Raw genomic sequence first — 15,916 nt, 5'->3', positions numbered from 1 at the left:
GCAGCCATGACTGTACAAATAGTTGTACACATCCAACATTGGCCCTGACAGGATATTTATAAATTTTTTGTAGAATTCACTTGGGAGACTCTCAGGGCTAGGCGTCTTCCTTCTTTCAAACGGTCTTACTTCCTCCTCTCTCTCACACTGTCACAGGGACGTTAAGAACCGACACCTGTTCCAAGGTCACACCTGGAAGATCCAGGTTCTTAAAAAAGATGACTCCATTGAGCCCACCTATTCTCACAGCATGCCGACCGATATAACTCAGAGTAAAAACTTGAGATGTCGCACTGATACTTTCAGAGTCACAAATAAGAATCCCAGTGCCTTCTCTAATTGATGTACTGGATTGGAGGGTGGTCTTTTTCTTGGCCAGATACGCCAAGTATTTGCCAAGCCTATCGCCTTGTTCAAACAGCCTTTGTTTGATGGAGGGGAATTTTCTTTGCTGTCTGAATGAGCATGGAATTCAAAGTAACCTGGAGAGCTGCGACTCGCTGCAATTAGTCACTGATGGCCAATCAAAATATGCTGTCTCAGCTGCCTTCAACTGTACCTGGAGCAGATGTTGCTGCTCTCCCTTGTCGCTTACGGCTGGCCGAAGAGACAACTAACCCCCTCTCGTATACGTTAGCAGTCTCCCAGAGTATAGACAGGTTACTAGCCTTACCCGAATTGATAGCCAAAAATCCAAAAATGCTTTAAATTCACTTGTGAAGTACTCAACAAACTTACTGTCCTTGAGAATGAAAGGATCCATTCGTCAATGCTGTGAACCTGTTCCATTGCCTTTAATCTCAACCTTCAAATACAATGCCGCACATCAGAAATGGCTATGTTTTCAATTTTACAGGACATCACCAAATCGAGGAAAACCAAGGGTGCTAGAAAAAGGTCAATCCTGGTGGGACATTGTGTGGATTAGAGAAAAAGGTGAAGTCCCTACTCCTACGGTGGAGGCATCTCCAAACACCCACAAGCCCCAATTCCACACATAAGTCAACCAATTACTTGGATTGTGGAGAGGTATGTGTGTGACTATTGGGCATTCTATCCATTGTGGGGTTCATGACGTGATTAAAATCTCCCCCTATGATGTGTCACATTCTAAGGGCAATCAACTTCAAAAGCACAGCAGTCAGGAATCTGTGTGGAGTGTGCTGGGGGACAGTAGATATTTACGATGTCATACTCTTCACCATGTATTAAAGCTTTAAGAATTACAAACCGCCCATATTCATCTTTAACTTGATCTAAAAACGTAATGGGAGACACTGCTGGACAAGTATGGTCACTTCCCTGCTCTTAGTGTTAAAAGGACAAAAAAAAAACACCCAACCAAACCTACCCTGTTGTAACTTTTGGTGTTCCTTGCAACAGGGCAATATTAACCCTCTCCTTCCCGAGACTTGAAAGTACTCCTTTTTTCTTGACTGGCGAGTGACTCCCCCTAATATTCCAGGTGCACCATTTGAGGAGACACTTAGCCATACCCCTCTATAACAACTGTTGAACCCCTGAAAGGAAGAACCCTTCTCACAACTCGCCAAGAGTAAAATAAATGGAGACTCATGGAGTCTAGAAAATACACACACTAAAACTACGTCAACAAAACTTTCAAAAATTACCTCTACTAAAAACCAAACGAAACTAATTCCAATGTACAAAAAACACTTGATGATAGACTCGCCCCCTGCCTACAGTACACAAAGTAGAGAAAAAAAGGGAAAAGAAAAGAAAACATTATTGCCCATGTTCTTTGGACCATCCGATCTATTTCAAAGTGTCCAGAAGGTTTCTTGCTTTTCCTGAGGCGTAAAACACATGCATGGACCCTTCATGATTAAAATGGAGCATTGCCAGGTACCTGATGGAATACTGAATATCCAGATCCCTCAGTCTCTTCTTCACCTCATCAAAGGACTTCCTCTGCAGCTGTGATCCGTAACAGAAGTCCTGAAAAAACATGATCTTTGATCCTTTATAAACCAGGGCCTGTGGACCCTTTCCCAACAATCTGGAGGCTCCCATTAGCTTTTGTTTGTCCCTATCGGACTGGAATCACACGAAGACCGCGCTCTCAATCTGCACCTGGCCCACCCAGAAAACACAACAGCCATTCTTCGAGTAAGCTGGCTGGCTGCTCGCCTTCCTCTCGCTCCTACAGCCTTACCACCCAGATGTTTTCTCTTCAACCTCTATTCTTAAGGTAATCGACCAGCTCTACGAAGGCCTGTACGCTTCTCCAGGGCCTGGATATATCCTGCCAAGGACTCGACCACGGTCTCTGACGTCGTGGTCTGCTGCTCGACCTCCTCCCGAAATTCTGCAGTCCCTGCTCATGCTTCTGCAGCATGGCAGTGATTGGGTCCAGCCTGGTGCGGTTCTCTTCAATTGATGCCTTGATATTCTGGAGAAAGTGAGGTCTGCAGATGCTGGAGATCAGAGCTGAAAATGTGTTGCTGGAAAAGCGCAGGTCAGGCAGCATCCAGGGACAGGAGAATCGATGTTTCGGGCATAAGCCTGAAAAAGGGCTTATGCCCGAAACGTCGATTCTCCTGTTCCCTGGATGCTGCCTGACCTGCTGCGCTTTTCCAGCAACACATTTTCAGCCTTGATATTCTCCCAGGGTTTAGCGATGTCTACAGCCAAGCCTTGCTGAGTAGGTGAGTCCATCGACCATGAGTAGGGATTTCAGGGGATGCCACAGCTGCAGCCCCGTCTGATGCTGCAGGGAGTGTCCTGCCTGTTGTGATTTATTCTGTCCTTTACCTCTAGTCACCTTCCCTTACCGAAAAAGGTGCGCAGCAACTCTACTAATATTAAACTATCAATTATCTCCAAAATAGCTTAATTGGGAAGAGTGAAAGCACCACTTTGCTTTAGTTATGATGCAGAGCTCAGCAAGGCAGACCTGTTAGATTGCCACCATCTTGGATTCCCCCTCATCTCTGTTCTAAAGAGCCACCCGTTCACGGGAAGGCTATGCCTTCGGGTCCTAATCTCTCCTCCTCGTGGAAGTATCTTGTCCACGTCCACTCTTTCTAGGCCTCTCAGTTTCAATCATCCTTCATCATCCTCCACTAACCTTCTAAACTCTCATCAAGTACATACCCAAAAAAAGTGTTCAACTGTTCCTCAGGTGACAAGCCCTTCATCCCCGGGATCATTCTTGTGAAGCTCCCCTGGATCCTCGCCAGTGCCAACACATCCTCCCTTAGATACACGGCCCAAAACCGCTCACATTCCAAATGCAGTCTGGCCAGAGACTTATACAGCCTCAGCAGTACATTGCAGTTCTTTTATTCTAGCCCTCTTGAATGAATGCTAACACTACATTTGCATTTCTAACAATCAATTAAGCTTGCATGTTAAGGTTAACAGATTCTTGAACCAGGACTCCCAAATCACTTGTGCTCCAGATTTCCAAAGCCTTTCCCTATTTACAAAATAGTCTACATCTCTATTCTTCCGACCAATGTGCATAACCTCTCATTTTTCCAAATTGCATTCCATCTGACATTTCCTTGCACACTTTCCTAGCCAGTCTAAGTCTTTCTGCAGCCTCCCCACTTCCTCAACACTACCTCTCCCTTCACCTAACATCTGCAGACTGAGCAGCAAATGCCCTCAGTTCCTTTGTCCCCATCATTAATGTGTAATGTGAATAGTTGTGGTCCCAAAATTGACCGCTGCAAAACTTCATGAGTCACCAGCTGCCAGCCTGAAAAAAGATCCTTTTACCACCACTTTCTGCCTTCTGCCAGTCAGTCAATATTCTATCCAAGCCAGACCTTTGCACTTTCTTACTGCATTGGATCTTAATTAATTTAACAACCTAGTTTAGTGCAGGACCCTGTCAAAGGCCCTCTGCAAATTCAAACAGAACTCATTCACTGGCTCTTCCTTGTCTAATTTGCTCGTTACGTCCCCAAAGACTTCTGACAGATTTCAGACATGACGTCCCCTTGACAAAGCCATGCTGACTCTGCCCTACTTTACCATGCACCACAATTTCATCCTTAATAAGACATTAAAATCATACCAAAGACAGAAGCCAGGCTAACTGGCCTGCAGTTTCCAATCTTCTGCCTCCCTCCTTTGTAAATGGACGTTACGTTAATCATTTTTCAGTCTTTTGGCACCCTCCCTGACTCCAATGATTCCTGAAATATCACCAATGCCTCTACAATTTCTTCAGCTGTCTTTTTCAGAACCCTAGGATGTAGTCTATCTAGTCTAAGCGATTTATCAACTTTCAGACCTTTCAGCTTCCCCAGTGACAGCCACTACACCACTCACTGACTTCTTCTTAGTGACAGCCACTACACCACTCACTGACTCTCAAAGCTTTGGTATGCTGGTGTCTTTCACTGTGGAAACTGATGCAAAGTACCTATTCCTGCACCATTTCTTGGTTCCCTATTACTCCTTCTCCAGCCTAATTTTGCAGCAGCCCAATGTCTATTCTTGCCTTTTAGATATCTTACAAAAAACCCTAGCAATCTACTTTAATATTATTAAATTGCTTACTCTCATATTCCCTCCCCACCCACCACCACTTATTGTTTAGGTTGCCATTTTTTAAAAGTTTAGAAGCTACTCTTTAAAAGGCTGCTCAATACTCTGGCTTCCTACTCATCTTTACAGTGGTGGTTTGGGCCACAAAGATTCTAGGATGACATGGTGGCTCAGTGTTAAACACTGCTGCCTCTCAGTGCCAGGTTCAATTCCAGCCTTGGGTAACTGTCAGTATAGATTTTGCATGTTCTCCACGTGGCTGCATGGGTTTCCGGGGATGGGATGGGTGGGATGCTCTTCAGAAGGTCAGTGCAGGAATGGTTATGTTGAATGATGTCTTTCCACACTATAGGGGTTTTATGATGCACCACACTGTATGCTTTTTCTTTTGATTTTATGCTTCCCCTGTCAGCCATGGTTACCTCATCCTACACATAGTATGTTTCTTCTTCCTTGGGATGAATTTCTGCCCCTAAATTACCCTCAAAATATCCTGTCATTGCTGCTTCACTGTAGTCCCTACTAGCTTCCCCTTCCAATTAACTCTGGCTCTTGGTTGTTGTAGTACGTTTACTCAATTATATACAGTCAAAAATCACAACACCAGGTTATAGTCCAACAGGTTTATTCGGAAGCACAAGCTTATGGATCGCGGCTCCTTCGTCAGCGCTGCTACCTGGCAATTGCCATCTGATTCCAGCTTCTCCTTCCCAAACTGCAGGGTAAATCCTAGGGGGTACCTTTACCTGAAGCTCCAAATTCAAGATTGTCTCATTATAGATCACCAATTCTAAATTAAGTATCCCCAGTGAGCTCTATCACAAACTGCTCCAAAAACAAAAAATCTCATTTCATTCCACAAATTCCTTTTCTTGGAATCTGCCATCAACTAGATATTTCCCAGTTCACCTACATACTGAAGTCCCCAAAATCATTGTAATTGCACTTTTCTTACTGCCTTTTTGATCTCAATTTATTTTCTGCCCAATCTTGACTACGGTTGGGAAGCCTATAAACACCTCACATCATTCTCTTTTTTCCTTTTGCGGTTCCTCAATTCTATCCACACAGCTTTGACGTTTACTGACTCTGCATAAATTTTTACTCTTGAATTAATTTCATTTCTTACTGAATAAAAGCCGAAAATTTGAGGACCACTCAACCCGAAATTTTAATATTAAATTTCTCTTCACAAATGCTGCCAGACCTGCACAGCTTTTCCAGCAATTTCTGCCTGTTTCATTCCTTACTAATAAGACAACTCTGTTCCTTCTGTTCAATATCCTAATAGTACGTTGCCAAATGTGCATTTATGAACTATCCTTTAAGATAATTCACAATGAAAAAAAACACTGGAATGGTGGTATAATTGGAATTCTTTACAATTAGATCCTGGGACCTTGGAAATTAACCTGATAGGGGGACAAGGTTCAAATCCAAAATGTAGACAAAAATTTGATGACCAGAAAAGAAAACTGAGTGCTGAATTTCAGCCTGTGTAATAGTATGCAGAGCCTATAATTAGAGAACTCTTGGTATTACAAACCATGCAAGTTTCCCAAGGTCTCAGTTGAGGAGAACATGAACAGCAAGGGCTTGAGAGGTTCAACTCAGAAGAAAGGGAACAGTTTAATGACTGAATAATAAAGCTGTGAACAGAGACAGAAATGAAGTCATAGATAACTGCGTGGTAAACACTGAAGGTCTGGCAGAGGATTCTTTTTGGGGCCTAGGATACTGTAGTCTGAGCAAAACAATGGAATGTCCACCTGGGATTGCAGGATTGGGCAATTGAGATCAACACTACACACAGAAAGGAGGGAATGCTTGCATTTTCATCAGACTTATCTTTGTTCATCTTAAAGTGAAATTGTTAATTTATATTGAAATAGCATTTTGGTTTTGGGTTGGTCTGTTACAGTAAAAGTTAACATGTGAAATCTCATCTCAATTAATTTGTTAGCATTGTTTGGGTATTCCATTCTATTCAGGTTATAGGCTTCCATTGGGATCATAACTCTATATAAATATACGTATGCACCAAGCCCATCTTAGATTGGTTTGAAGTCACAATGGGTGATTGCTCACACATCTGAGCTATTTAATTATTTTCTGCTCCAGTGGTACCTGGCTTTCCCATATTTCCAAGCACCTCAGTCTTATGTTGTTTCATACTGGTGCCGGTTACCCATTGCCAAAACTAACAGATTTCTATTATTCTCATTCTTCTGCCATTCTTACCCTCTCAGTAGTCTCTGGTGGGTGGAATTTCTCAGATTGATTACACCAGTGATTCTCCACGTATTGCTTGAGAATTACAGATGCCAGCTGTGGACAAAAAGTGCTTAGTTAAATGTTTTTGCTCATATACATTTCTTGGATAACACATGTTGCGAAGCTGGGTAGAATAACAGAGTTGAAAAGAATGTATGGTCCCCTTTAAGACAGAAAATGCTTGTCAGTATACACAGCAACTGGGAGACGGGACGCCTACTTGCAGATCATTTCAGAGAACATCTCTGGGACACCTGCACCAACGTAACTAATCACTTCAACTCTCCCTCCCACTCCACTAAAGACATTGTAGGTCCTGGGCCTCCTCCATCGCCAAACCCTTACCACCTGACAGCTGGAGGAAGAGCGCCTCATATTCTGCCTTGGGACCCTGCAACCACACAGGATTGATGTGGATTTCAACAGTTTCCCCATTTCCCCTCCCCCAACATTATCACAGGTTCTAACTGCCCACCTGACCTGTCCATCATCTTTCTCACCTATCCACTCCACCCTCCTCTCCGACCTATCACCTTTTCCCTCACCTTCATCTACCTATTGCCATTCTCAGCTACCTTGCCCCCTCCCCCCTTTACATTTATCTCTCAGACCCCCAGCCTCATTCCTGACAAAAGGCTTATGCCCGAAATGTTGATTCTCCTGCGCCTCGGATGCTGCCTGACCTGCTGTGATTTTCCAGCATCACACACTCGACGGGAGACAGGCTATTGCAAACTAGACACATGTAATAACTGGCTGTTAAATAGATACCCGAGTTTTGGTTGCTATTTTGACAACAATTCAAATCTGACCAATTGCTAGAGCCCTTCAAAGTCAATCCAATTTAAAATAATAATATTGACAGACTGAAACCAATACGACTATAAGACTTACAGATGTAATCAGGGTATAAAAATTTGTGTTTTTGAAAAATCGGGTGGAGAGAAAGCCAGTGAAAGACATCTAATAGCCCTGAACAGGTCTGAAAGAAATCTCAGAAAGCACCCTTAGGAAAGATACCAAGGAATTTTATACAAAGACACTCTTAGGCAAAAAAAAATCAGAAGATGGCCAGGGAGAAGAAAGCAGAATCAGAAAGACGGAAGAAAGCAGCAGATGCAGAAGACGACAACATTAGACACTGTACGGACTTTAGTTACAGATTAAGTTACAGTCTAGTAATTGTTTAATATTTAGTAACACTGCTCCAATTATAATGCATTTTAATAGCATTGGTGTCAGATCGTGATTAGTTTAGAAAAAGAGGGTTTGGGTTTGCTGATAGTTTTGTTTAGTTCACTGTTAGGAAAATAAATAGTTTTTTTTCTTTAACGAGTGAAAATCAGGGATTTTCTTTCACTCACATCATCATCAGATTACGAGAAGAGTTCCTCTGAGTGTTTTAATTAGCACAGGGGTTCCATCTCCACATCGTAACACACATCAGCTATCTATATTTGGTAATCTGAACTCTAATCTATTGGCTATTGTGTTAGTAACCCAAACTAGGCCCTATCTCTTATGATCATAAACTTTACTATCTAAAACAGAATAGCATATAGCAGCAAATTCCAGGATCATGATAATTAAACCACAGTGTGTGTCTGGACACTAATCATGCGTCGTCATATTTTTTTCTTCCACATTTTGGAATACAATGACTGGCCAACACCTCATTGAGGGCAAATCAAATGTAAATTAAACTATTTTACATCTAACACAGTTTGCTCTGAATTTCACTTATCACACAAAAATGCAATGTACGCCACACAGAACAAAAATAACATGGCAGGCTGAACAATCTCAAACTAGTTAGGTCTAACTTAAGGGGAGTTAAGAGAGGGAGAGATGCTTCTGGTTTACTTTGCCTTTCAGCCCAACTCAGTAGGATATGACTGAAATTTTCAGGCAGACTTGACAGAAAACACATTTCTGACTGAAGGACTGCCTGTTTTTAGTTGCTAAATTGAGTACACTTTCTTATATAGGAGCGCCATAATGGCTCAGTGGTTAGCAGTGATGGCTCACAGCATCAGAGACAGGTTCAATTCCAGCCTTGGGTAACTGTCTGTGTGGAGCTTGCATGTTCTCCTCAAGTCTGTGTGGATTTCTTCCAGGTGCTCTGGTTTCCTCCCACAGTGCAAAATATGCAAGTTAAGTGGATTAGCTAATGGCAAATGCAGGGATATGGGGACAGGGTGGGGGGTTGGGTCTAGGATCAATGTTCTTCAGGAGGTCGGTGCACACTCCATGGACCAAATGATGTAGCTATGATATAGCTTGTGAGAGCTGGACCAAATCCTCACAAACCATTTCTTTGTCGGTTTCAATTTTAAAATGATCATTGCACTTGGGTCTTTGTCCAGAATTCACAGCAAGGAAATCTTTATCTCTGGGGAGTAAATTTTTGATCTTTGGAATGGAACTATTTTCTGTAGCTATGAATACTAGATAAAGAACTCTCCATTCCACAAAAGCAACTTTATTCATAAACCCACTATCACCTGTCTATAGTTTGTTTCCCATGTGTTTTACGTTGACTGGCACCTTGTCTACTACCTTAAACATTAACTAATTTCATTATCGACACAACATACCATCTACAAGACGCCCAGCAGAAATGCACCAAAGCTTCCTCCACAGCACTTCCCCGCCTGCCACCTAGAAAGACAGGAGCAGCAAATGCCTGTCCTCTCCTATTTCGGAAGAATGCTGATGTTCCTTCATTGTCACCAGGTCAATATCCTGGAACTCCCTCCCTAACAGCATTGTCAATGGACCTACACCACATGGTTATCAATACTTTAAGAAAGCAGCTCATCACCACAAGCTCAAGGTCAATTAGATATGGATAGTAAACTTGTCAACAACACCGACATCCTATGAAAGCGTGATTTTAAAAAAAAAAATTTTTAAAAGGGCTTGGTGCTGCAAAGACCTTGTTTTAAGCTTATCCATGGCTTCAGAGTACATCCTATATGTTCTATAATTCAAATCTCATCGAGGGAGGGAGTCTCAGTAAGTGTAAGATTTTTTGAAGGTCCACTATGTTGGTTTACATAGGTTTCGTTCATTGTAATAATGGCCAAGTTTTTCAAATTTAAAGCTCTAATTGCCTTGACCTCCTCCAGACCAATGTTACCATGACATTCTGCACCTACCTGTCGAATAGCTAGAACACCTTGTGGATCCACTGTCAACTCAGCCAAGTGAACACCGAACTCTGAAATAGATTATATCAACACAATCCATTGAGAAATATAAAAGACTTAAGGAGAAAAAAAAATGTTATTCAATCCATGGCTAATTAGCAATTAACAATAATAGGAAGCTTATACCTTTGTCAAGGTTAGTAATTCTAAATTCTAAAAGGTGGGCTACTGGACCTGAGATGTTAACTCTGCTTTCGCTCTGCAGCTGCTGCCAGAGCTGCTGTCTCTCTCCAGCAATTTCAGTTTTTGTTCTAGTAACTCTAATCATCACTTAAATTCTAGACACCAGATGACAAAAAAAAAATTAACTGGAATATGAAAGCAGATTAGTCAAAAGAGAATGGTGAAAGTAAAGGTTCTGAAGGAAGTGGCTCTAGAAATCGTGGACGCATTGGTGATCATTTTCCAATGTTCTATAGATTCAGGATCAATTCCTGCAGATTGGAGGGTGGCTAATGTTGTCCCACTTTTTAAGAAAGGAGGGAGAGAGAAAACAGAATTATAGATCAGTTAGTCTGATCTCAGTGGTGGGAAAAATGCTGGAGTCAATTATAAAGAACAAAATTACGACACATCTGGATAGGCTTATGCCCGAAACGTCGATTCTCCTCCTCCTTGGATGCTGCCTGATCTGCTGCGCTTTTCCAGCAACACATTTTTAAGCTCTGATCTCCAGCATCTGCAGTCCTCACTTTCTCCTAGTTTTCATCAGTCAATGAAAGCAAGCATGCAGGTACAGCAGGCAGTGAAGAAAGCTAATAGCATGCTGGCCTTCATAACAAGAGGAATTGAGTATAGAAGCAAAGAGGTTCTTCTGCAGCTGTACAGGGCCCTGGTGAGATCACACCTGGAGTGTTGTGCGCAGTTTTGGTCTCCAAATTTGAGGAAAGACATTCTGGCTATTGAGGGAGTGCAGCGTAGGTTCACGAGGTCAATTCCCAGAATGGCGGTACTATCTTACGCTGAAAGATTGGAGCAACTGGGCATGTAACGCTTGAGTTTAGAAGGCTGAGGGGGGATCTGATTAAGACGTAGAAGATTATGAAGGGATTGGACACTCTGGAGACAGGAAGCATGTTTCCGCTGATGGTTGAGTCCCAAACCAGAGGACACAGTTTAAAAATAAGGGGTAGGCCACTTAGAACAGAATTGAGGAGAAACCTTTTCACCCAGAGAGTGGTGGGTTCATGGAATGCTCTGCCCCAAAAGGCCGTGGAGGCCAAGTCTCTGAATGCTTTCAAGAAAGAGTTGGATAGAGCTCTTAAGGAGAGTGGAATCAAGGGTTATGGGGATAAGGCAGGAACAGGATACTGATTGAGGATGATGAGCTATGATCATAATGAATGGTGGTGTTGGCTCAAAGGACTGAATGGCCTACTCCTGCACCTATTGTCTATTGTAAATGTGGGTCTCTTGGAGCCTGCGATAAAAGAAATTATAATGGAAAGTAACGATTTTACAATTAAGTTAAATACTTGTGTGCATGTCTTCACAACCGAACCAACAAAGCTAATACCACAAATAGTTGGGAACCAAGTTTCTAACGCAAGTGAGAAAACTAAGTATGAATTATGTAAAAATGTAATAGTCAACAAATCTCCTGATTCTGAAAACCTATATGCTATTATTACATAAAAATGGGTGCAGAGATAGCAACAATGATCTCCCAATATTACAAAGATACCACAAGTTACAATAGATTGAAAGCTAGATAATTTAATACTATTACTGAAGAAGGAAGGAAGAGAATAAAGAGAAACTACACACAAATTTGCTGCAATTTAGTCATCAGAATTGATTAATAAGGTAGTGTTTACCAGCGCTTTAAAATCTGCCCCAAACCTCTTGCATCTATCCTATTCCCCTGTCAGGACCATCTCCCTCACTGTCCTTGCATGGCCCATCTCTTTTCTGGTTCTCCCTCCATCCCCATTAAGGCACTCATCTTCTTAACCTTGACCTCTCATACTCAGTACTATTCGCCTTTCAGATGCTTCACGTCCCCAGACACCTTGCAGCCTCCCTCTTTTGCCTAAATTGCTTTTTCCAGCACCCACTCCCTGATCTCAGCACAACCCCCATACAGGTTCTGTACTCCTGACCCTTTGCCTTCAAAACTCCTACATTGTCAGCACTTACTAACACTGCTCGCTGCTCCTCCAAACACAGGTTGTTTCTCTCCTGTTTTTGCTGATAGCTTCACTAGTGGACCCATGATTGGAGAAGCAGTTCCTCATCCTTCACTTCTGGTCAACTGACACGAGTAACTTTTCTTGTGATCATCCCCTTGAGAGGAGTCTCCAGGGCGACTTCAGGATTTTCAAGAGACTTTCCCAACACACCCACATACTTAGAGCATATACAGATAAATTTGTTGCATGACAATATTGACCTAATAAAAAAAATCAAGTGCAACGTCCTATATTCAGTCAGGTTGAGAAGAATAAGAGATGATTTCACTGAAACAGAATAATTATGTTTGGAAGACAAGTGAATCTACAATTTACTCGCCTGAGGACATTATCGTATCCTTTGAGAATACCTGCTGTTTCTGTGTTTGATAAGTAGTTCTGGTCACTCTGCTGCAGGAAGGATACTTTTAAATTGAGAGTTCAGAAAAGATTGCCCAAGATGATCCAGGTTCAATTCCCGCCTTGGGCAACTGTCTGTGCGAAGTTTGCACATTCTCCGTGTCTGCATGGATTTCCTCCGGATGCTCAGATTTCCTCCCACAGTCCAAACATGTGCAGGTTAGATGAATTGGCCATGCTAAATTGCCCGCAGTGTTAGGTGAAGGCGTAAATGTAGAGGAATGGGTCTGGGTGGGTTGCTCTTCGGAGGATCAGTGTGGACTTGTTGGGCCGAAGGGCCTGTTTCCACACTGTAAGTAATCTAAAAAAAATGTTGTCAGGAATAGACGGTTTGAGTTATAAAAATACTGGATAGGTTGGGACATTTTCACTGGAGCACATGAGTTCAGGTGTGACCGTATAGAGGTTTTGTAAAATCATTAGGGGCATAGTCTCTTCCCTAGAGCAGGGGAGATGGAAAGTAGGGGATATGTTTTTAAGGTGAAAGGAAAATGTTTTAAAAAGGACTTGAGTGGCAAGTTTTTTTAAAAAAACACAAACATTCTTTGAGTGTAAAATGATCTGCCAGAGGAATCAGTGAATGCAGGTACATTTACAACATTTAAAAAACATTTAAATATACAAATAGGAAAGGTTTGGAGGGATATGGGCGAAATGTAGGCAAGGAGGACTAGTTTAGTTTGGAAATATGGTCAACGTGGACTAATTAGACTGAACAGTCTATTTTATTGTTGTATGACTCTACTCCTAGCACCAAGAGATTAGAATTCATAAGGAAAAGCATTGTCTCAGTTAAAATGACAGCATGCACTGCAGAGATCCAAGGTATGATTCTATGATGTCTTGATACCTGCAGTCATCCCATGGAAGAAAAAAATTCCAAGGCTATTTTGTTCAGGAAACTTAGCATATTATAAAACTAAGAGTATAGTCCTGGTACTATACTACTGATAGACAAACTGCTTATGAACAGCAATCAAACAGCTCATTCCTCATGACTAATTTGAATGAATGATAGTAGCTCAGACTCTGAGTCACTCGTAGAATTGATTGCAATGAAGATCTTGAAGAACAGAACACAAACGGCTGTATAATAGCAAGAATTTTCAGAAAACCAAATTTCCAGACTTTAAAAAAAACATTTATGAGCAATCGCCTGGATCACTGGATTTCTGGTCGGCATGGACAGATTGGACCGAAGGGTCTGTTTCCATGCTGTACACCTCTATGACTCTACGACAATTCTTCTACACAGTAATCTCCCATTGTTTGAGATTGTCACCGTGTCACGTGAATGTTATTTGCCACTTATCAGGCAAGTCTGGATGTTGCCCAGGTCTTGTAACAAGGTGAGACAGATAGTTTCAGTATCCAGGCAACATTTCACTCAACACAATACCTTTCTTGCAGCCCCCTTCCCTAAATGCTCAACCCCACCCCCTTGCCCAACACCTTCAACATCCAAACGTCCCCCCACACTTCCTCAATGTTCACCCTTACTCACTGCACCCATACCAAACCTCCTAGCTCCCACCCTTCAGCATCCCATCCCCTTCTGCCTATGCTCTCACCATCCAGTCACCTCACCCCCGCCGCCATTCACTCCCATCTTCTCACCATCCACAACCTCTCAACACCCTCACTCACCCCATGCCCATCAACACCCTCATTCACCCCACCCCCACTGTCCTCCCCATACCCCCTCGGCCTCGCCCCCGCACCCGACCCTTACCCACCACTCACCCTTCCCCCTCCACTCTGCCTCCCCGTGCCCCATCCACCCCCTCCCAACCCTCACCCTCCCCCCTCCCAATCCACTCGCCCCACCCCCCCCCGGCCCCCTCCCATTCACTCACCCTCTGTCACCTCCAGGACTTTAATCTGTTCCTCGCCAGCGGCCCGTACTTCCTGCACGGGGGACAGGATGGAGCTGAGTGCCTCGAAGAGCGCCTCTTTGAGTCCCTGTTGCACAGCCCCGGTGCCAGGGTTCCCATGAGCCGCTCCGCCGCGGAGTCCCGCGCCCGCTCCCGCCGCCGCCATTTTCCCGCCGACCGGAAACCAGGACTACGCATGCGCAGAGGCGGCTCCAGGTCCAGGCTCCGGCTTGAAGCGTCAGCGCTCGCGAGGAATTAACGGTCACTTCCATTCAGCTTTGGCACAAAACTAATTCTGTGAAATACAAAAACGTGCAGCAGCCGCCAAACAGTGTGCTTCAAAAGCCGCAGACAAAAGGAAAAGTTCAAATGAAAATAAATTATCGTAAGAAAGCTGATAACAAAGAGCAGAGGGTAAGGACAGGTGTGGAGGGGGGCGTGGTCTCCACGCCCACTCGCCTTCCCGCCAAGTGGGCTTCTGGGTGAATTACAACAACAACATTCTCCCCATGTAGCGCCAAAATGGGGTTTGGCAAACTTTCGATTCGGGTGTGCGTCCCAAATAAACAATCTTTATACGAACGCGCAGAGTTTAAGAATCAACCTGGAAAAAAAAATGCCGCGTGACATTCATTTTGAAAGTCATGACTTGGAGGAGCTGGGGTGGACAAAGTTAAAAAAATCTCACAACACCAGGTTATAGTCCAACAGGTTTATTTGGAAGCGCTGCTCCTCATCAGGCGATTGTGGAGGTTACACCTCACTTCGAGTACATAGCAGGTACTCATGCGTCTAAGCCAACGTTGTCGATCTCATACACTGAAGGCAAGGAGGCCCTGAGGCATGGTACATTGGCGAGACCCAACAGAGGCTACGCCAACGGATGAATGGACACTGCGCAACAATGAACAGACAGGAGTGTTCCCTCCCAGAGAACATTTCAGCGGTCTGGGACATTCGACCTTGGACCTTCGGGTGACCATCCTCCAAGGTGGACTTCTGGACAGACAACACAAAGTGGCCGAGCAGAGGCTGATAGCCACGTTTGGTACCCATGGGGATGGCCTCAACCAGGACCTTGGGTTCATGTCACACTATAGGTGACCCTACTGCACTACACACACTCACACAGACCCTCTCTCGTACACAACCTTTCTCTCATACGGGCACACATACACTCACACGCACCCTCTCACAGACTTATATCCCTTTACGCTCACACACATACACATACTCTCTCACAGACACTCATAACCCCCACCCACTGGGGTGAATTTATACTTGCAGAATTACATTTTATTTTGCTCAAAAACTGCATGAATCCATGTAAGATTCAATAAATCTGTTTTTTAGATTAGAATCAGTTTGAACATTGTGGCACAGACAGCCTCACACATGTGGGATATAAATGAATTAATGTTATTTCTGCAAGTATAAATTC

The 15,916-nt window shown here is 43.3% G+C and overlaps 1 protein-coding gene across 2 annotated transcripts in view; it reads right to left on the bottom strand.

The window, feature by feature from the left end:
* Positions 1-14,656, bottom strand: part of ipo9 (importin 9) — a 74,856-nt gene extending 60,200 nt beyond the window's left edge. For both annotated transcript variants that reach the window (XM_043717094.2, XM_087973782.1), the window contains exons 1-3: positions 14,458-14,656; positions 9,960-10,021; positions 6,766-6,852 (exon numbers count right to left, since the gene is read on the bottom strand). In XM_043717094.2, coding sequence (XP_043573029.1) covers positions 6,766-6,852; positions 9,960-10,021; positions 14,458-14,641 — 333 coding nt within the window. In that variant the 5' untranslated portion in view covers positions 14,642-14,656. The remainder of the gene's footprint in view (positions 1-6,765; positions 6,853-9,959; positions 10,022-14,457) is intronic.
* Between the last annotated feature and the right edge of the window lie 1,260 nt (positions 14,657-15,916).

Source organism: Chiloscyllium plagiosum, unplaced genomic scaffold (genome assembly GCF_037043375.1).
Source record: "Chiloscyllium plagiosum isolate Xiang-an unplaced genomic scaffold, Cpla_swu_hap1 HiC_scaffold_26, whole genome shotgun sequence".
Classification (NCBI taxonomy): domain Eukaryota; kingdom Metazoa; phylum Chordata; class Chondrichthyes; order Orectolobiformes; family Hemiscylliidae; genus Chiloscyllium; species Chiloscyllium plagiosum.
The sequence above is the reverse complement of the archived record's forward strand: the minus strand, read 5'-3'. Positions and strand labels throughout refer to the sequence as shown.